Genomic DNA, 23,225 nt, shown 5'->3' on the forward strand with positions numbered 1-23,225 from the left:
TATGGAATTATGTCGCGAAGAAAAAACTGATAAATAATTCTAAATACATCTTATACTTTCAAAGTAGACTTTGCTTTGTTGACAATGCTGCAAACCCTTGGCCTTCTCTCAATGAGCTTCATGATGTAGATGCCTGAAACATCATGTTGATGCACGCTCAATCATCCAGCTAAGGAAATCCACAAAGGTTGATTCTGTTCATCTGGACGTTTTCAGTGGGAGAAACGTTTCGTCACGCATCCAGGTGACTTCTTCAGTCTCAGCTGACTGCAGGTTTCCAATCTTATAAACAGTACATTTGCACAATGACTGAAACCAGCCCACTGAAGGAACAACAACCACTGATCAGTGGCCACGAGTACCATTCACAGAGAGCCTGTGACCTGTGGTATGAGGTCCGGTCAGTAGCTTTGTCTTGTTCTAACTGCTTCAGACAGTCTGTCCCCCTCTTACTGTAAACACTTCCTGGGTCTCGTTTCAGGGGCTCGTGATCAGTTCGACTAGCGGGATGGATGTTTTTCTCCGCTTGGGTGAGCTGTTTGTCAGACAAATTCTTCACCCACTCACTGGACTGACCAACACTCAGAACAATGTGGAAGTCCAAGGAACTCAGTCAAGATCTAAGAAGGAGAATTGTAGGTTTATGCAAATTGTCAGGGTCTCTGCAGATTCAAAGGTCATCAGTTCAAACTTGTACATTAGTACAAGTTATACCACTTTGGGTTTTCTTCCGGACTTTGACAAACACCCTTGGATGACAGGAAATGAGCCGGGGCGTTAAAGAACAACCCACAAATCACCAAGGTTCAAGACTCAAGACTGGCATGGACCAGAAACTGCTCAACACCAGCATCACTGTCAACAATGAAGACAGTTTTACGTCGCCATAGCCTGAGAGGGTGCTAACCAAGCAAGAAGCTCCTGCTCCAAAATCGACACAAGCTTGAGGGAAATTTGCAGCTGCCCACATGAACAAGCCAAACGCCTTCTAGAGAAAGGTAGTTTGGTATGTGTGGAGGAGTAAAGGTGAGTCTTTCAAACCTGAGAACACTGTCAAGCGTAGTGGTGATAGCATCATGCTTTGGGGCTGTTTTGCTGCCGGTGGTAATGGTAGGCTACACAAAGTGGGACACTGCAGGACAATGATCCCAAACACACATCAACATACATCGCTGGTTCTAGAATGGATAAAACAAACAGGAAGCTTATGAAATCACCTTTCCAAAGCTCTGACCTCAACTGAGGTCGGGTCTGTACCAGGAAACCAACCAATTTACCAAGTTTTCCAAGAACAGTGGTTCGATAGAATTACACCAGAAGCTTGTTGATGACTACCAACAGTGTCCAGTCACAACTTGTTAAGAAATATTTAAACAAAACTGCATATGCAGCCAGCATATATACTTTGACTCTATGTGGATTAGTGAAAATCAAAACTTTATTTAAAGTTTGGTGTTTTTTTAAGTCATTAAAGATGTTGTTGTGTTGATTAAAGCCCAGAGTGGACGTAAACATCTGATCACAACTGTAAACGATTCCTTTGTGCACATGTCATCATTTTAAAAACAAAATAAAAGAAATTAAATAGAATATGCAACCATCTTTTTTTCATAAATATACACTTATTGGCCACTTTATTAGGTACACTTGTGGGTACACTCGATTTTTGCCGGTCGTTGCTCATTAATGCAAACATCTGTTGGACTTGAAGTTCAAACTGAGCATCAGGACGAGAAGTGACGTGTGAGACGAGTGTACCCATTTTCTGACAGCTGCTTCAGCAGGATAACGGTCTTAAAAATGACAGCGAGTTCACTGTGCTCCGCGGTCAAAGGTCTCAGTGCAATCCTGGATGTGCAGCAGCAGTGCATGCAATGCCATCATGTCAGTTTGAACCGAAGTCTCTAAGGAATGTTTTCAGCACCTTGTTGAATCTTTGGCATGAAGGCAAAAGGGTCCAACACAGCACTACCAACGTGTACGTGATAAAGGGGCCAATAGTATAGTCTCCATTATTTTAACTGGCACCTGGAAGTATCCAGACATACGGAGCATTACTTCATTATCACAATCTGTGAATAACGCAGTTAGATTGGATCAGCTGGAGGGCAGAGGCACAAACTAACTAAACAGAGTCTGCAGTTGATTCGTGTTTTGTTTATTGTTTGTTTATTCATCCACTCTTACTGCAAACAGTTAACGTATGCAGTTAGAATAAATCATACTAAATTTCTTTTTGTTTATTTGTTTTTACTACAGGTTACTCCTCATTGCTCTGGGAGGACACTCTGTTCTGTTGGTACCTGCAGTAATACTGTTCTCATACTGTATGGATAAGCTGGCATTCTGGCCACATAGGAACCACACGTATACTTTTATGAGTTATGATTTATGGTGCTACATCCTGGAAAAAATACCGAAATCACTCCATGTTGGCTGAACAAAGCAAACACCTGCTAAAATAATTCATGCAAAGTTTTTTCTAAACTTATACATGCTACCCATCAGTTGGATTTTGTAAATAAAAACAAAACAAACAACAATATAAAAATCCAGATAAGTTAGCCTAGCCCAGTCTACAAATGACTGATGTGGCTACCTGCTACCTGACAGAGTAACAATCAACCACAACAGAACACAACTTCCCTCCAGCTGATCCAATCTAGCAACTTTTTAAATGCACCTTGTTATATTATAGTGTGCAGTGTGCCAATGTGACATCTCAACAGCCAAAAGCAACGATATTTAATAAGCAACTGAAGAAAGATGAAACAAAGGTCTTACGGTGAGCCTCCTTCATCTCCAGACAGACTCCAGTCATCATAACAGGCCTGCAGAAAGGAAAACCCAAACACAACCTTTGGTCAAATCCGCGTGTTGTCATGGACTGAATGCCATCAGTATACCTGCAGGAAACATGCATTACCAAGTCAGGATAAGGCTCTGTCACTTTCCTCAGCGGAGGCCCAAACTTCACCTGGTCAACTGCAAAAAGAACACAACACTGGGCTTAGCACGCTAACAAAGGCAGACCAACACATTCACACACAATCCCGGTACTTTCACAGTGTTTACGGTGCACCGATTCCCATCGGTGTGCACTCCAGAGATAACCTGTGACATCAGCAGTGAACAAGGGCCGAGTGAAGTCTGCAGACCTGACCCCACACATCAGGTGAGCACAGATATCAGAGAATAACTACATTTTTACTCGATGACAAAGTGTCATTGAGAAGAGACGTCTGAACACAATAAACAAGGTACCATCAAAATCATCTGGAAGAATCAAAAGGTTTATAAGCATTTAGGGGCTGATAAATCGTAGCTACTGGTTTCAAATGAGAGACAAGATGACAGCTGGTTTAGAAGCTCCCACAGGAAAGCTTTTTAAAATGACATTAGATGGCTTATTCTACCTGTAGTATATCAGAGTATGACATTTGTCATTAATGTTAAAGCCTGGAACACGCCTGTGTGTGGGGAGTGACAGCTGACATGCATCACAGTACCGCTGGAAGAAGACACGCCTCCTTCAATTCAATAGAAGTATTTGTATTCCTAAGTATGTGTGTGTGTCTTAATGCTCAGTCAAAGTGACACTTTTGATTGCAGGTCAGGCAAAGTGACAAATTGAATGAACATATGCTTGAATTGGAATGTATCAAATGTACACTGATATTGAGTCAGGGCCCAAACAGGGATGGAGCTGGGTGCAAAAAACAGCATCACCAGTCAAAGAAATTTAAAAATTAAAAAGAAAAAAAAAATCACACTGAAATTATGATAAGAAATAGAAATGTGAGGTAAAAAGAAAAGGTTTCACTGTTGGTATTCAGTCAGTTTTAGGGTGTTAGCAATTTAAACTAAAAGTCCAAGATGATAGGAATACCAACAGCCAGGTAATAAGACAAATAAGAACAGGGCACAAAATGCGACCAAGGAGTATTTATAACATCAGTTTAGGCAATTCCCTGCACTGCTTTCTTGAGGCAGCAAGTCAAAACATCAAGTAATGGCTCGATATGCATCAAATCTCACCACTAGATGTCATTAGACTGCAGTTAACTGGATTCTGTCTTTTTACATCTCCCAATTCAAGTGGAGAATCTCAGCTACTACTGCTGTACATGTAGTACACAGTACTGTGATGTCATTACTGTACAGGATGAAACAAGGTGAAAACACTGGTTTCCATAGTAATCAGATAGTTAGTTAGCAGCCCTTTCTTTTAAGATCGTTTAAACTAGTCATTAGTTTGTTTGTAAAGAAATTAGAAATTGCACACATGTGGCAGCATGCAAGGTCTTCGACTAAGATCTGCAGAACAGCTTTTATTAGCATCTTGCCTCAGTTTCTCTAATGACTTCACTGTGATGTGAAAGGAGGAAGCACAGCGATCACATGATCATTTCGCTTTGAAGCAGGAGATGAGGAAATGACTAAACCAGAAAGCAGAAGCTGCTGCTGCGTTTCGGCTCAGTTACTTTACAAGGTGTTGCTGAACGCCTGCAAGTGAATTTGAATAAGAAGTCCAAAGTTTTTCTGTTTGAAATGGGATCAAAGGAGCGGTCTACAAAAATGCTCTCAACATTTCAAAAGTTAATCTTCTGATTCAATCACCTCAACAAAGTGAATACTTTGGAAACTATTTTGCCCAGCAGTCATCGGTTGCTCATGTCACAGTTATGGTTAGTCATGTTACTGCATGAAGATCATCGTGCAGAAACATGCAGCAGAACACCAACACCTTACTGTTGCAGAGCAGGGCTTGGTGAAGGCTAATTACTGCATTACTGTATTTTCAAGTAATTATTTGTATTGAGTAATGCAGCAGAAGCTCAGCAAAGGACGACAGCAACAAGAAGATGATGGACAAAGGTGAGAAAGCTGGTTTTCAGGCTCGTCAGTTGTAAAAAGGTTAGAAACTGCACATTTATCGAGACAACTTCCATCCAAATATGCAAAAGCTGGAGGGACACAGTGTAGCAGTAAGACTGAATGACCTTCCTATACTTCCCCAGACTCATGTACATGAACTGGCTGTGCTAAATAAACCAGTAATCTTGTTTCTGATACTATTTAATCAATACTAAAAGCATAGAGGTGTAACACACAGACCATGGCACTAACAATATACATTGTATCAGTGTTGACAATGACAGATACAGTATATGATACATTGTAGCACCTGTGTAAGCCTCTAAAACCATACTGGTCAAAGGGCAGTGCAGGTGTTTGTGGCTTACGGGGCTGTGTCTAGCACACTAGACTACACTAGTAAGGGAAGTTGAGGTCAACACCAGACTGATTTATGATTTGGTGTGTGAATACAGTCTGTCACACCAGGAACACAAGCAGCCCATTGGCATCTGAGCAGTATGAAGTCAGACAGCAGGCATGTTCCCAGCGCCATCCTCTGACGAGGCCTCCGTCCCACACGTGTGGATGGTTACAGAGCGAGAGCAGCAGTCAGCACGCTCACTGAGGGGCTTTTGTTTCTATTCATATTCTACAAGCTGCTTCGCTGAATACAATGGGACAATGAAACCACTCTCCCAGTACAACCGACATATATTATATGTACACATATGTACACACAGGCACACATTCAGCCATCAAGTGCACTGCACGGTGTAGTGCATCAGAGACAAGCTGCAGGGTTTTTATTCCCTTTGTTCCATTCTAGCACAAAGCCGGTGACCTCACTGTGACGACGAGACGCCAGGAATCTCATCCTGCTATGTTTAAGGAACCACCCACTGTGTGCGTGTGTGTGGAAGGGGCGGGACTCACATTGTTGTTCAGACGGTGTCCTTTCCACAGGCAGGTGTTTCCCTGCTGACTGAATCTTGTCAGGAGCCATTACCCCAACCTGTCAAGACAGCAAAAACCGTACAGACACAAATCACTGCGGAAACAAGTCAATCCCAGCTTTTCCGAAGGAAGAGCATTTCTGTAAGTTCACCTCTGTACATCATCACAGTGGACTTGGAATCAAACAATCAAGATGTGATTAAAGTGCAGATTTTCAGTCCCCATCTTCAGAGGCTCACAGTGACTGTTTGGATGTTCTTGGATGAACTTTAGACTAAATGCAGGTTTCCTCCCTTCAGTGCTCTGTCAGGCCTTTACTGCAGCCACGTCCCACTGCAGCTGGTTTGCTGGTCAGTCTCTACGTGCAGTTTTGTTTTCAGTCACTGACAAGCACGCTCTGTGGGGCTGATATCAGGTGACTGACTTGACCATTGGAAATTGAGAATTCTTGGGTTTAGCAGTTTGCTCGCTGTTATGTGCACAGTGAAGCTCTGTCTGGTTAGTTTTGCAGCGTGAGGTTATCGCCCTGTGCACTCCTGAATTCATCCAGCAGTCACATCATCAATAAACTCTACTGACCTGGCTTCACTGGCAGCCATGCATGCAACCGATCTCCTTCTCTATACTTTTGTCTTCTCGTTGTTCTGGTACAAGTTCATCTTTCCAGACTGGACATGCTCCAAAGGTGTTTTCAGTCAAAGTCTAATATGGCCTTCATGTTCCCGAGTGTAACCAGTGGATTGCACCTTGTTGTAAACTCTGTATTTCCATTTGTGAAGGCTTCTCTTGAAAACAATATTAAGACGACCTCATCGATAGTGTTCTTGCAGAGTGTAGGTTTCCTTTTACCAAAGTACCAGATTGTTGATTTCCAGAGAAAAAGAACCCAAATGATCCATGTTGAAAGCTCCAGATATTTAGTCCGTTTAACTCCTTGTGAAATAGAGCGGAAATACGAGTGTTCAATCACTTTTAAGCGTCTGAAATGGAACACCATGTTTAGAAAAGACACTAACCCTAAACAGGTAACACACTACTCGAATGAAGCTGCACGTTGATAACATCTTAATTGTTTGGTTTCAAATCCACAGTGTACAAAATCAAATGTCCTTATCCAGTGAGTTTAGCTACGCTGTGAGAACTGACCTCCAGCTCAATGTCATCCATGGTGTTTGTGTGGGGAGTGTGGAGCTCGGGGTTGTTGGCCATGTCCAGCAGCTCAATGATCAAGTTACGGGTCAACAGCTGTGTCACAAACGGATGCTAAAGAAAGAAGGCACACACCTTAAACGGGAAATGATGGCGCTAATCTCAGGTCTCTCTTTCGCTTTGTTTTTGTCTTACAGTACAAAGAAAATAAAGTTTCTTATGTCTGATGTGCAGCAACAAGTGAAAGAGAGCAACATTTTACATAACACTGGCTCTGCCCTTTGACCACTGCAAACCTGCGGTCGACTTTCGACATTTCAGAAATCTCTTGCCTGAAGAAGCCTGAAGCTCTAGAGTCCATATTCGAACCCTTCATGGCTGTGACATTGACACTGTTAATTGTTACAAATACTTAAGATTGCTCAGCTCGCTGAGAAACACATGGAGGACATGGAAAATAAAAGACTAAGACATTATGTTTCTGTGTGCAAATAATGTAACAATGTAACAAATGCAAACATGCAAATAATGTAACAATGTAACTAGATTTTTAGAAATGCGGTATTAAAGCTCTTACTCTGTTTAACAGCACTTGGGAGATACATTTCAAAAATGACATTTTCATAAATCTGTCCACTTCTGTATTATTTCTAAACTGACTATGAGGTCCAATCAAAAAGCAGGACGTATGCGACTGTGTATGAAAGAAATTAAAGGCATAACACAAACGGTATGAGCGTGTTTGCAGGTGAATGTTGTAAAAAGTACTTTGATAACAGCTGATAGCAGCCAGTCTCATTGCAAAACATGCCACATAGAAAAAAAAAACCCAAACCCAATTAGCTATAAATGTAATTTTGGGGTACTGTGGCCATACAGCAAGAAGGTCCTGGGCTCAGATCAGCTGGTGGCCTTTCTGTGTCTGGGTACTCTAGCTTCCTTCCTGTCCTGGGTGCACCCCACCTCCCATTCCCCACAGCCCTTAACTGGATGGAGATGGACAGAACTATATCTCCACCAGCAGAGCAAGCGACCCACGCACTGAGGGCTCGGATGTTTTTGATCGTACATCATTTGATATCTGCTGATTTGACAGCTCTGTAATATTTGTAGCAAAATGTGACATTTAGATTTTGTGTAATATCACATGTTCATCAGCATGTGAAATTTTACTGAATAGCTCCCAGTATAAACTGTACAAATGCAATGCAATCATTTCCAGTCGCTCTCGTAACAGCCAGCCTCGGCCAACCACCTCCCTTTGTGCTAATGTTACAAACAGAAGAGAAAGATGTGCTTACAGCTACTGTACACACAACAGTGCCAGTGTGAAGACGGACGGTTGGTTCGTTTTTCCTTGTTTAGTGACAAACTAACCTGCAGCAGTGTCTCAGCTGAGGGCCGCTTACGAGTGCTTTTAATGAGAGACATCTTCACAAAGCTATGGAAGCCAGCAGACCTGCAGACAGAGGAAGACAAAGATACATGTATCAGCAGTGAGGAAGATACTGATCAGATCACAGGTGCTTATGCACTTGAATTTCAGACCATCAGCAGCACATTTACCACTTGGCTTTGTCCTTAAGTTTTGGAGGCTGGAAGCTGCTCTTGGACATCAGCATCAGCGCTCTGAAAAACAGTGTGAGAGACGTCACTGGACTGGAAAATGTCCAAGCAGCAATCACCCAGAGTCTGCCAAGTCTGTCTGTCTCCAACTGTTTGTCCAGTCCCCATTGTTTATGCTGACTCACCTCATTGGGTGCAGGTCAAACATGGGCGGCTGCAGCTCTGCCAGCTCGATGGCAGTGATGCCGACGGCCCAGATATCACACAGGTGGTTATAGCCACCCTTCTTCTCCACCGCAGCCACCTCTGGAGCCATCCTGCTCAGAGAGGAAGAGTTAGTGGGCCTGATTCGCAAACAGGTGTGTCCAGGAGTCAACCACTCATTAACTTTCAATGACAAATCTGTGAAACATCAATATTTGAAGATGGCAGCTGACTGCGAGCGGTCTGTGGCTTTGTTAGAAACTTGATCCTTGAAGTGATCAGGTATCGTTGCAATAACTGTAGCAGTGCTTCACCTAAAGATAAATATGTTTACCTATATGGAGAAAGACAGGTCGTGTGTTTTTTATCACTTTATTGTAAATCGAACTAAAACAAATCTGTCCTTTGCACATTTTCTTTCATAGACTTTGGTTTAGTAGATGCTTTCTGAGGGTTAAACAGGCTGATATATTGAACCGAGGCTATAAAACAGACACGAATTCAGCTAAAGTGAAAGCAGAACACTTAACTGATACTGTGACACAAAAGCACAATAGATGAACCTACAGCTGAGCATAAAGACAAAGAGCGCTGGCAGCATACCAAGCTCACAGTGATAGCAGCACTGTAGAAAAACAGAGAGGTCTGTGTCACCATCGACAGACAGACACTGTTTGCTCAGGGTTTGGTAAGGTTAGGTTTAGTGGTGATGTATTCATCTTACCAGTAAGGAGTTCCAATAAATGACTTCCTCTTGGCCACAGAGGCACTGATCTCTGCTGCGATTCCAAAATCAGCTGGACACAGAGGAGAGACGCAGGGTCACAGTGCAGCTAAAATCCAACATCGTGCTTACCTAAGCCTGCATAAGTACTGCAAATCACACTGACCCAGTTTCACATCTCCACGCTCGGTCAAAAGGATATTGGCTCCCTGCAAAGACAATAAAGATCCAAGCTTGTTCACAGGATGATCCACAGTCTGAGCGTCACTATTAAACAGTAACAACTAAACAGCTGTACCTTTATGTCCCTGTGCATTTTGCCAGTTTCGTGCAAGTGATACAGGCCCTGGAAAAGATGGAAATCAGCCGATTACTGTGAGAATGTATTTAATTACTGCTTAAGTCATGGTTTACAACACTGAACTGGGAAGAGAGAGAAAACATACAGCTGAACTGACTGACTAACAGTCTCCAGGGGTGGCAGAGCGCAGCCAATGATTTGGGCGGTGTTAATGACCCACTGCACAGCACTCCACCCAGGCAGTAGGAGAGCATGCTGTCCCATCTTCATCTAGTCTTGCATGATCAGGAACAATATCTCTATGTTTCCTTAGTTTGATTTTTGTAACCTTTACGTGCTTTGAATGCAGACTCACTGATCGTGTACAGCACTGGTGAAAGTTTTGGAAGCACTTTTTCTGGTGTTTTTTGCTGTCAGTCTGCAAAGCTGATCATCCAACAAAGCTTTGAGTGGGCAGAAGGTCACGGTCTATGAAAACACAGTGTGCCGTATGGCTGCTGTGGCTCAAGAGGTCAGGTGGGTTTTCCAGCACCACCAGAATGTTGGCAGCTCCTCCCACCTGCGTATCCACCCGCCCCTGGTAAAGACACTGAACCGCATCCTACGCATTTATTGCGGTGAGCATGTGTGTGTGATTGTTTAAAAGGAATTAAAGGAATAAAATGAACTGCAGTGTGAGTACAACTGTATATAGGTGAAAGGGACTTGTAGCACTTCGTTAGAAAGAAAAGAGCTATATCAGGACCAGACCATTTATCATGTTCTACTGCAGAGGCAGTTTCAGAACATCTACAATGCACTTAGTGGTCTGGCACGACTGGAGCTGCTCTGAAGTTGGGAAAAAACACATGACTCATTGTGTCAGCAGGGTGTCTGTAAAGACTTTGCAGTGCAACAGTAACAAGCTTCCTGGACTGAAAAGCCTTACCTGGAGAGTTTCCCTGCACACAAATGCTATCTGCTTCTCCTTCAGTGGACCCGTCACTGTGGAAAAGAGTCTGATTAACAGCTGTGAGACATGAGAGTAAGAGTGGATCATTGTGCCTACTTCCACATCTGCTTTATACCAACTATTCAAATGACTGAGCGTTAAAGTGGTAGTTACAGTTGGACATGCTGGGAAATGCTTCAGCTGCCTCACTCAGACTCATCGGGTGGAAACAGTACTCATATAGTTATGTTTAAACAGCTCCACTATGGTCGTATTCATCCTTATTGGCTCATTTGGAAAGTGTAACGACAGAAAGAAATGCAACATATAGCTTTAGTTTGTGATTTTAGCTTTTTAGTTGTTTCTTGCTTTGCAGTGCCTAAAAATAATTCCTGGTCCTGAGAAGGAAACATTTCCTCTTATTCCTCTCTCTTTGAGTAGTTCACCACTTATATGTTAGGCTAGCAGTCTTTGTTTTTATTTTAATACATATTAGTTGGTTCACAGAAGGACAAACTAGAATCTATGACTGATAATTATTTAATTACATTTCCCTTAATGACAATCCTTTCCCGTATCCAATCCACGTGAGGTACATTCAGAGATTCACCCAGTCAATCACAGGCCCTCATTACTAAGAGCGGACGACACTAATTTAATCACATGCTGTGAATTCAGCCGATCGAGGACAGTAGATGCGTCGTGTTCTGACATGAATTTTAGATGTGTGTGTTTTTACCATGGTAGATATCCTGCAGGGAGCCTCCACCGCAGTACTCCATGCAGATCCACAGCTTGGTGTTTCTAAAGAGAGACACTCAGCTTTTATTTGACATGTCTGACATGCGTGCTGCTCTCTGTGGCTGAACAGCTGTGCAGGCATTGGTTAAAAACAAGTACTGCGTTTAAGAAGGAAGCAGACAGGCCTTAATATAATGAAGTCAATGCATTTACTCCCACAAGCACACAGTATCATGCATGAGCTGGTGGGCCAACAATGTAACTAAGCAGTTGAAGGAGTGGGAGAGGAATTCAGCGCGTGCAAGATAAAAGTCAAATTCCACATATTTCAGTCCACCAACAATCCGAGGAATTCCACACATCAGAAAACACCCAGCACCTGTGGTAGCTCCCAAAGTAGGCCACGATGTTTTTGTGCTTGCACTCCTTCATCATGGTAATCTCCTGCTGGATGGGGGTGATGTCATCACCTGAGCACAGACAGCACAGCGAGGGTTTACTGACTCATGACAGCTAACTTCACACAGTTACAGAACAGCAAAACATAGCTAGACAACTGGGAGGACTGGTAGCTTCTCCATGGAGCAAGGGATGTAGTGAATCTGGGAAATTCCTTTAGTGGAAAAAAATACTGCACACCCACGTGGTGCTCAGTGTTATCAGCTGTGTTGGATACAGTGAAATCAGGTCTGTTTTTTACAACTACTCAAATGGCACTATTAGTTATTCAAGGATAGGTTCACTTTTTTTCATTTCTAAGCTAGAAAAGGACTCAATCCGTTCCTTATATCATTCCAGTATAACCCATATACTGGACAATATATACGGGACAAATCCAAAAGAAAATCTTTGTAGTGCAAAACACCTTCCTTTAAAAAGAAGTTCATGAAAGCAAAGATGGCAGTAACAAAGACTTACACAAAGCTCCATACAGCATTACCACTTTGACTCTTTAGTACTTTCTATATGAACACAGCAGACTTCTAATAATCGTAGTTATCGGGCCTTTCGTCAATTTTTCACCCATAAATCCTGAAGTTGACCTTTGACTCTGATGGATGTAAAAGAATTTGATTGGATTGTAAACATGACCCCACTCTCACTCACACTTCATCTATAATAAAGAAATGAATATTACTGATAATAGCATAGTGGTGATAGGAGGGCCCAGCCACGCCTCTGTGATCAGAGCAATAACATCACAGTTAGCAACATGTGTGACAAAGCAATATAATAAGCCATTGCTTGATTGCTTAATCCTGTTGTTGCTGTGCTGTAAACTGTAAAACAGCTGATGTGACCCTGAGTAATATTATTTGCAAGTTTCACTGAAACTGACCAATACTGGGAACTATGGACGTTGAATGGACACCTTACTGTGCACTTCCTGTGCTGTGTTTGGGCTTTTAACACACCTGAGTCGAGCTTGACAATCTTGATAGCTGCCAGTTCAGACGTCCTGATGTTTCGAGCCTGAAAGGAAAGCAAAATAGTCTTTATAATAAATAACATATAAGATAAAAGGATACGCAGGTAACTGCACCCAAAAGAAGCACAGTGGCCTGTGTTTGTATAGCGCTTTACACATCCAGTCATCCACACATTCACACACTAGTGACGGGCTGCGAGGCTGCCGGACACTAACGCCACCGGGCCCTCTGACCACCACCAGTAGGGAGCAGGTGAAGTGTCTTGCCCAAGGACACAACGACCGAGACTGTCGGAGACGGGGCTTGAACCAGCAACCTTCCGATTACAAGGCGAACTCCCAACTCGTGAGCCACGATCGCCTGCCCGGCCTATTTGGCCAAAAAGCAGAAAGTAGCTTACAGAAAACTGAAGTAAGACAAGACTTTATACGTTTTACAGAGTGAGTGTGTATGTTTGTAACACAAACTTGGACCAATCTGGACGCTGCAATAACAGACAGCACACTCATACACACAGAGTCAAACACATCCTTCAGTGGCTTCGGCAGAGATGGAAAAATATCCAGAGTACATCTTGTCAAGTGGTTAACTGCTTCATTCAGCAGCAAGAAGACTGTTTCACATTCCTAAATGTGGGCAGTGATGAAGGAATATGGGATGCCCGATAGTGTTATTAGAATGGTTCAGTTTAGTGGGAAAGCTGTTGCCTTTTAAACTGGTTCAACAAGGAATGTGAAAACAAAGCAGTAGTTCTGAAATGGGAACATTTTAAATCCAAATGACAAAGCATGAGTAACAATTGTCAGTACCCATATTATACCAAGATGATTATTTCTTGCTACTTTGTTTCCACTACAGCACAAAGTCATGATGATTCTTAATGAATTATGTGTTGAACTGATTTGTGGGACAAACCGTGACGTAACAAAAAGGTGTCCAAAAGCAAAGTGAATGGCAGCTTGGATGTGGCTGACCTTAGTATCACTTAAAATCCTTTTTATTAAATGTGTTGGGAAACACTTTGGGTAGGGACAATGAGGCCGTTTGGTCCAAGTTGAAAGGAGAGGTCGGTCTGGTGTCCCTAACACACCTAACATAAACAAGAATCATGTATGCACAAAGCAAATTTATAGTATAATTAATGAAAACAATAATGGGGGTTGTAATGTCATGCTCACTCATCCCAAAAGGTTGATTCTGGTCATCTGAAAGTTTTCAGTGGGAGAAACATTTACATCCACACACAGCAGAGCCACCTCGTCAGGCCAGGACTCTGCAGTCTATTTACACCTACAGGCCAGTGACACTCTCTCAATCATGAGGATGTAACATCCTGGACAGGGAGGAACGCTGGTTTGAGGGCGGAGTCAAGGAGCCCATTTACGTGAAAAGGGAAAGACCATCTCTGAATCGAGGAGGGGCCTAAGGGTACATCTGTCACCATCTTACATGCTGTGATGGCAGCCATTCCCCAACTCTCTGTGAATGGTACTCATGGCCATTAATCTGTGGTTGTTGATTAATGGTCATGACAAGGAAGGAACTGACATCACAGCCAGCCATTGTTCTCCAGTTTCAGTCATTATGCAAATGTACTGTTGATAAGATTTCGGGGAAACCTGCAGTCAGCTGAGACTGAAGTCACCTGGATGACGAAACGTTTCTCCCACTGAGATGAACAGAATCAACCTTTGGGAATAACGAAGGTTTAACACAGTATAAATGTTTTAAATATATGAATGTTTTTGGATAGATTTTAATAAATGTTCTTTATGTGTTTTGATGTGTTTTGAGAGTTGAGCTAGTTACAGTCTGGAAGGACAAGTTCAGAGAACAGGCCCAAGTTTCAGTCACCAGAAGAAAATCCAGGTGTGGAGAGGTGAAGAAGTCGTTTAGAATAAAGGTTTTATTTGCTAGTGACCTAGCATTAACCAGACCCAGCCTGTCAAAAACAGGGTTGATGTCTGGCTGGGACGCACGATTGATGGGATAAAGAATCTGGTGATCAGAATCAAATTGCTTTATTAAACAAAGCGCGCTGTGTGTAGTTGCTGCTCCTCAGGAAAAGTTTCACTTTTGTTCATTGGAGAACAAAACTTCTCTCAATCCACGTTTGAGAGAAAACTATTCAAACAAACACTCCGTGAATAAGGAGAAAAAAGCTGAAGCAACTGAACGTGCTGCATGGCAGTTGAGATATGTGCACCAAAGACTCCACCTCTGTGAAGATGGGGCGATAGATGCCATGAGAGCTGGACAGTAAGATGCAGAAGCACAGGTGTGGTCCATCGGTGAGTCAGTTCCAGGGATCGCCAAGAGACAACCCGAGGTCCAGGGAAAGTTTGTTCAGAAGAACGTGGGGATCAGTTATCGGAGACGCAGCCATGCAGTTTTTAAACACACTGCTCCGTTTCCCCGTCTCCTGTGGCATTTCTTCCTGGGAGGAAGGCAAGGTGGGCCTTGGTGAAGGAGGATTGGTGCGCTCTACAGACAGGTGGGATACAATACTCCTGACATCCTGGGACCAGTCGCTCTTCAACAGTGGCTCTGATGCTGATGAAGTCATAAACCAGGACAATGGAGACATTTTTTAAGAAAACAGATGTCAATAAAGCAATCACAAACAGAGCAGGTAAGCCACACACACCGGCGCCATCTATCCACCATCCAGCAGATATCAAGAAATCCTCCCAATAGCTGGAATAAGCTGACTGAAAGAGGATGGCTGTAGTGACAGATGTAGCTTTACTGAGTGATGAAGAAAGAACACGAGAACCTCGAGAAATATCAAGGCCTGAGAGAGAAATTCAAGAAGATGTGGAGGGTGAAGACAACAATGGTCCCTGTGGTAATCAGAGCACTCGGGGCAAAGACCCCCAAGCTGAGCGAGTGCCTCCAGCCGATCCCAGAAACATCATCCCAGATCTCTGTCCACACAGTCCTCAGGACCCTCAAGCTCTCGGTCCTCTAGCAGAGGAAGTGCAGCCGACGCTGATGCTCCTACTATGTTATAATTACACTTAACCAACATAACAATTTAACAGATTTTAACAGAAAGAAACTTTCAGCACAACCAAGCAAGAGATTAATAATAACTAATGATTAAATGCACCGTGGGGTATAAACACATAATTAGTAAAAAGGTGGGTGAGGACAAAACACAGGAGCCTACATCTATTACAGTGAATCTAAGGGAGGATTCAGGGTTACCTGATCCAGCTCTCACTATATGCTTTATAAAAAACAAACATTTTAAGCCCAATATTGAACATGTTGTGGTTTTGAAAGCCTGAGGTGGATTCTCACAGCCGGTGTCAAGCTGCTCCAAACACCAGACGAGGTGTCTGTTTGGGAAATCCAAACTGGAAGCTGGTTCCACAGAAGAGGGGCCTGAAAACTGAAGGCTCTCCCTCCCATTCTACTTTTAAATACTCTAGGAACAACAAGTAGGCCTGCAGAGCGAGAGCGAAGTGCTCTAATAGGGTGATATGGTACTACAAGGTCATTAAGATAAGATGGGGCCTGATTATTTAAGACCTTGTATGTGAGGAGCAGGATTTTGAATTCTGGATTTAACAGGAAGCCAATGAAGGGAAGCCAAAACAGGAGAAATATGCTCTCTCTTTCTAGTCCCTGTCAGCACTCTTGCTGCAGCATTTTGGATCAGCTGAAGGCTTTTCAGTGAGTTTTTTGGACATCCTGATAATAATGAATTACAGTCGTCCAGCCTGGAAGTAATAAATGCATGAACTAGAATAGGTGAGAATAAGGAAGGGAACTTGTATGTTAGAACTTTGTTTTTCTAAAACCAACAACAGCACAAGCATGAGTGGCCCACAGACAAGCTGTACCACATATATTTTGCACTGCCTCCATTTGACCACATAGCTCTCTGCACCAGACGGGCAGTCCCTCATCTGCCTGCAGACTACAAATATCTCTGCAGGACCACAAGTCCACTTTTCTCCTCTCTCTGCCCATTTGTCAAAGTCGGGCAGTATTTCACAGAAGACTCACACCTCTGCTCTTGTGACCCTTACTGTCCTACATGATGTGCCAAACTATGGGCACTCTTCAACAGATGCACCTCGTTCTCAAGTGAAAAAAGTGTCAATGAGAGATTAACTTGAGAAGGAGATGTACATGTAGTGTCAACCCACAGAGCACCAGAAATACAGTAGCGTCATATGCGTCACATGCGTCCCAACGCTGTGGCAGAAAGCAGTTTTGTGGTTTTGACAGCCTGGGTGAGATGCATTCAGCTGGCATAAAGCTGCTCTGTACACCAGACCAGACATATTGTGTTGTGCACAACAAAGATCAATGGTCCCGCGTTATTTAACACGGGGCCAACAGAAGCCAAACTATCAAAAGCGGTCATGGTTAGGAAACTACTGAGGTCCCAGGTGGTGGTAGTCACATATTAACTTTTTTATTTTATTTTATTTTAACACATCTATTGCAAAAAAATATGTCTATGTTATTATTTATGTGATGCATTACTCTGTATTTTGGATTACTTGGTGCAAAACCTTCAATACTGTTCTTCTTCTGCTCCGTGACTATGCAAAGGTCCCACTTTGTGATGTTTGCAGGCACAAAGTATCACAACCTTAGTGAAGACACACACACACACACACAGAGAGAAATGGAAAAAGTGTACTTTGAGTTAGCACATGAGTCAACACATAAGCACAGCTCAGAAAGGCATTAAAAATAACACCAGAGCACCAAAGCATCCACTCTGGGTTGAGAGAGCAGTACACCAAGAGCAGACTGACTAACCTGAGCAGCACCTGGACTACAACAAAGCCTCAACTTTCAATTTATTTATACATCGACAAATCACAACAACAGTTGTCAGTTAATGCAGATCAATGCCCCACACATGGATGTGCTTGGCACTGTACAACACTAATAACATACATTAGGAACTCAGTGAGACTGTGGAAGGAAACACTGGAGGCGTGAACTGCAGGGCAATTCCACATGTCACCATCAAGTGCAGAGTATACCAAGCTGATGCACTGCCCCCACTGGATCTGACATATTCAGACTGTATAAGTGTGGCCAAATGGTGGGAAAGTGAGGTGGAGCGGCTAGAAGGCATGATAGCATACATCCAGGACAGCTACAAGTACCTGGGTATTCCACAGACTAACGGAAACCATGAGGATTCAGGATTCAGCCAAAACCTCCAGAAGGTGCTGAAAACCCATCTGAACTGTAGGGATAGAATCCAGGCTATCATTACCAGTAATGAGCTACTCAATAACAAGCTGGCCACAGGATGGAAAGATGCCACTGAAGTCAAGACATGAAATCTCCTCACAGTCCACCCACAGTCCTGACGCTGTTCAAGCAACAGGTGAGGATTGGTGAGCGTCAGAGCTACGATCTAGAAGGAAACACGGACTATCCACAAATATACACCCAGAGACCTTTATTTAAACTGCACCCACACTCTACAGAGAGGAGACTAAAACTCAGGATAGTTTGATTACATCAGAAAGGGTTACATTAAACTGCAACGTATGGACAACACAGGCTGTGGACTCATGTATCACAGTAAGAGCTCATTGTCTCCCAGAGGACTGGTGATGGCTATCTCACACCCAAAATGCCAAAGTAGTCAACATACGTTTGTTTTCAGTTGGATGGGAGTGAAAACAGTTCGGTTTGTCAGGTGCATGTAGCATTTATGACGGGATTTAGTGCCAGCTGGTCAGCCTGTGTCTGTCTGACATACAATATCAACAGAGAACCACGTTAAAGCAGAATAAACTAAAATACATGAAAATAAAATTAAAAAACATCAATAACAAAACGTCTGTGAAGGTTCTCAGTCATCCAGGTCATCATAGTTCGTAGGTCACACAAGCCACACCCGCTTACACACCTTGGCTCATGTGATTAGGTAGAGGATCAATAGGGGGTCCACGACCCTCTTGGGGACACTCCCAAAGGGCCTAAATCTGGGACTCTCCACCAGTCGCTCTTAGAACTGAAGACGCTTCTTGGATGAGAGGTGAACTCTTCAGGAAACTTAAAGAAGTCCAGACGCTTTTCTTTCCAAGCTCATCAACAACACATGAATGTCAGCAGATCTGATTAAACAGAAAAGTGTCTTTTAAAAGACTCCACAGAGTCGCTTAAACTTAGCCGGAGTGGTAAACTGTTCCAGACCCTTGGTGCCCAGCTCTGTCTGTCATGGTCCGATTGAGTGTCTGGGAATTTTCCATCTGGAGCCTGCGTTTTCCTGTCTCAAGGTCTCACCTGAAATCTGTTGGCGGCTAATCAGCAGAGGGAATCTTCAAACTGCTCTCCTCCAGTTTTTCAGCTACCTTCTGGTGGTAACTAGGCCTTCATGTTCCTCATGCCTCTAGTTCCCCGCCACTTTTTCAAATCTACTGGACGCTGGTCACGCCTGCGAATATTGTGTTTGCAGGTATACACAGCAAACTGTTTTAAGAACCAGTTGGACCCACACACACGTACTGGCCTATCTTATCTTATTCATAGCCTTTTCCTTTTTTGTTTTCTTTAGGTCACGAGCAGTTGTCCAAGCATTTCACTGCATATCGTACTGTGTATGACTGTGTACGTGACAAATAAAATTTGAATTTGAATTTGATTTGGCCCTGGGTCCGTTTTAGTATGAACTGGCCGGAAAATGGACCCAACAGATCCAATGCAGACTGCAACTGCTAAACAGGGATCTGGGCTCGTTCACTGCCTCATTATAAGAATGGAGCAGTTCTTTAAAATATTGTATATGGACAATCAAACTTGCAGTCGACTGACAGGGTTAAATAAACATCAGCTCTCGAAATATTCAAGTGCGTTGGCCGTCTCTCACAGTCCAAAGACATCCACACATTTTAGGTTATTCTAACTCACTCATGGTTGACAAGTAGATAAATTACTTAAAGGGTACAGAACTCTGCACTGTATAAAAGTACATTAAATGTGTATAAATAAATAAATGTATTTAAATTGTAGTCTAAAGTGCGTTGACTGGTCAGGTAGACAAGAAAACTGTTACATAAAAGCTCATTCAGTCCATTTTCACTGATTTGCCCTCCTGGTTGGAGCTCTGCTTCCTGCCTGCTCCACTGACTGACATACATACCTGGGCAAATATCCAACAGCTCAATAAGCTATCTTGAAGTTGAATGTTTCTAATGATTGTAAACTACACTCGACACTGAGTTTACCCTGCCGTCTCGCTGTCCACAGGTTAGACAGTCTCACAGACAGCTGCTAGTTAAAGTAGATTAGAGCTAAAGTAGATGTTTTAAGGGGTGTATATATTTTCAGCTTCCTCATGTCTGCCTGAGTACAACAGTCATCACTAGCCACTCACTCCGATGATGTCACATGGACACAATTTCATTCTGGCCATCCACAACAAACAAGGCAGCGATAAATGGGATAAGCACTTTGGCTCAACACAACCTGTGGCCCGCCTCTATTCACTTCCTGTTTTCTTTCCTGTTCCACCGCAGAGCTTCCTGTGACTGCACTCATAGTAACATCTCTGGCAGGCTTTTCATGCAGCCAGGCATGAAATAACACCCAGCCTGGGTTACGTACAAACGGTGGTGGAAGAGGAAGCGTCACGGCACTTTGATCAGGCTCCCACATGACCTGTGACGATGCTGTGTTTTGCTAAACTGCAGTGTGCCGTTTCCCACTGAATGCAAATGTTAAAGTGGAGCGTGCGTGGCCTTTCACACTAACAACAGGTTTCACCAAACAATGAAACTGGAAACCTTTGAGTCAAGAAACCAGGTGAATTTGAGCTTATATAGTTACATTTACTAAAAAGTGAGATATTAAAGTCAGATTGTTGGCATCACATTCTAACACGTTTGAACTGGGACTTAAAAAGCTGCAAAAGGCTCTGAAACTGTGGAAATAACTTCTTACAGTTTCAGCCTACAATTTTCAGGTTGACATGCGCCATCTCAGCTTTGCATTTTTGCATTTCTGATCCTGGTCTAGCACGAACGAGCAAAAAGAGGAAAAAAGCAGCAGTGAAAACCCACACGCACTGATCTGATCACATGCTAACAGCGAGACAGCCAATCGGGTTTAAGACATTCAACTTGAACCTTGTATTTGTCACGTACAGAACTGGAGAGAGAAATGCTAAAAGCTAACTGACAGCATCACAACAGCTCAACACCAAACTGTAAGACGAGCACTTTAATAAAAATGAGATCATTCTGGTTCATATAAACCACACAAGGCTTTTCAGCAGTCTGACAGAAAAATGCCAAATTGTAACAAAATCACCATTTTGTGTCTGTGCACTCTAACTCCAACCAGTGTTGTTACAGTTGCGTATTTTAATCTGAACGATTTTATTTTTGAACTAACACATGGCACTACGACATGTTCAATTATAATGAGGACGATGAAGAACATTGATATTTTAAAAAATCAAACCTTTTTATAAAAGTAATATTTGGGAAGCTTCACTTTATCACGACAAATCCGTTTTTATGAATCAAGTCAAAAGTTGAAACATTCTAAATGTATAAAAAAAAGCATTTATGCTACAAAGTCAGAAGCAGTCTGCATCTGATTGGCTATGCTCTGTTAGAGATGTACACTTTGAATAACAGTAATGTTCTGACAGTCACATGTGCAGCCCTCGCTCTTGACTCACAGCTCCACCAATCCTGTAATCGTTGTGGGAGATGAAAACGGGCTATTGTCTGGTGTGTTGCTCACAAAGGCTGCAAAATGTCCAAATGTTACTGTCCTACAAATATGCTGCAGAATGTCAGCATGTAGCTTTGCTTTCAGATGAGATCAGCTGTCACTGACACTGTTAGCTCCCTTTTGTTTGTACTGCTGCTTTAAAAGAAAGTGGGACTAGCAGATATAAGAAATATAAAAGTATTGCATCCACGTAAACTTCTGCTCCACTAAAGAGGTACTGAGAAAAAAATATCTTGTTCTGCCCTTTAATTCTGCAGTGATCTGAAAGTGCTGTAACTCAATTTAAGCACATAATTCCTCTACTGTTATCTTTTTTAATGCCAGAGGAGCTACCTGAAGTCTGCTCCCACAAATCCAAATCAGAAGTACTTGACACCCTGTTATAACTCTCACACGTGCACCTTAAAGCAGGTAACTCATAAGCTGGCATCATTATCAGTGAGCATGGAAGAATAGTTTGCTGCTTTAAGAAAAAACCCTACGTCTTACTGCTCATCGCTGATTAAAGACAATAAGAACAACCCCAGGTTTCTCTTCAGCACTGTAGCCAGGCTGACAGTCAGAGCTCTGTAATGACTTCATGAACGTCTTCACAAATAAAATTTTAATCATTAGAGAAAAAATTATTCAAAGCCATGCCATAGATGAAACATTCAGTATAACAGCTTTAACACCTGGTGACATTTCCTATCAATCTTCTGTTTACTTCAATTATTTATTCCCCTGAACCATCAACGGGTCCTTTAGACCCTATTCCTACAAGACTGCTGAAAGACATTACACCAAAACTTCTTGAAAGAGTAGCTGCCAAAAGGTTAACTAATCATTTGCAGAAGTTTATTTAAATTTCAGTTTCAGTCGGGATTCAGAATAGTGAAAGTTACAATTGATCTTCTTATGGCCTCTGACAGTGGACTCGTCTCTGTGCTTGTCCTGCTACACCTCAGTGCATGCGACCATAATATTTAACTTACTGCATGCCGTAGCTGGTTTGTATCATATCTATCTAATTGTTTATATAAATGGAGACTCCATAAACAACTAGAGGTTAATTATGGAGTTCCACAGGGTTCAGTGCTAGGACCAATTCTGTTTACACTATACATGCTTCTCTTAGGCAGCATCATTAGAAGACATAGCATACATTTTCACTGCTATGCAGAGGATACCTACCTTCTATCAATCTATCAAGCTAGGTAACAAACACCAATTAGTTAAACTGCATAAATATCTTATAGACACAAAGACCTGGATCAGCTCTAACTTCCTGCTTCTTAATTCAGATAAAGCTGAAGTTATTGGACTTGGCCCTAAAAGTCTTAGAAATATGGTAATTCAGATGCTTAGTGTGGATGGCACTACCTCAGGACATTCTAGGAGACATTTTTGAACACAACACGTCTTTCAATGTGCATATAAAACAAATATGTAGGACTGCTTCCTGCCATTTGCACAGTATCTCTAAAATTAGAAATATCCTGTCTCAGATTGATGCTGAAAAACTAGTTGATGCATCCCTTACTTCCAGGCTAGACTACTGTTATTGTCAGGCTCTCCTAAAAACTCCCTGAAAAGCCTTCAGTTAATCCAAAAATACCCAATCACCCATTTTTCCTTTGTATAGTAATAATA

At 42.5% G+C, this 23,225-nt stretch overlaps 1 protein-coding gene across 3 annotated transcripts in view; it reads right to left on the minus strand.

Moving 5' to 3' along the window:
• Positions 1–23,225, minus strand: part of map4k2 (mitogen-activated protein kinase kinase kinase kinase 2) — a 45,921-nt gene that overhangs the window by 18,380 nt on the left and 4,316 nt on the right. For all 3 annotated transcript variants that reach the window (XM_085451816.1, XM_085451817.1, XM_085451814.1), the window contains exons 2-15: positions 12,846–12,903; positions 11,810–11,900; positions 11,429–11,493; positions 10,687–10,742; positions 9,756–9,803; positions 9,624–9,666; positions 9,458–9,530; positions 8,715–8,846; positions 8,530–8,592; positions 8,341–8,422; positions 6,961–7,077; positions 5,794–5,872; positions 2,927–2,985; positions 2,785–2,831 (exon numbers count right to left, since the gene is read on the minus strand). In XM_085451816.1, the coding sequence (XP_085307942.1) occupies positions 2,785–2,831; positions 2,927–2,985; positions 5,794–5,872; positions 6,961–7,077; positions 8,341–8,422; positions 8,530–8,592; positions 8,715–8,846; positions 9,458–9,530; positions 9,624–9,666; positions 9,756–9,803; positions 10,687–10,742; positions 11,429–11,493; positions 11,810–11,900; positions 12,846–12,903 (1,013 nt within the window). The remainder of the gene's footprint in view (positions 1–2,784; positions 2,832–2,926; positions 2,986–5,793; positions 5,873–6,960; positions 7,078–8,340; positions 8,423–8,529; positions 8,593–8,714; positions 8,847–9,457; positions 9,531–9,623; positions 9,667–9,755; positions 9,804–10,686; positions 10,743–11,428; positions 11,494–11,809; positions 11,901–12,845; positions 12,904–23,225) is intronic.

The sequence above is a fragment of the Copadichromis virginalis genome, linkage group LG3 (assembly GCF_057382275.1).
Source record: "Copadichromis virginalis isolate Kocher_CV1m ecotype Utaka linkage group LG3, C_Virginalis_male_GT1.1, whole genome shotgun sequence".
NCBI classification, from domain to species: domain Eukaryota; kingdom Metazoa; phylum Chordata; class Actinopteri; order Cichliformes; family Cichlidae; genus Copadichromis; species Copadichromis virginalis.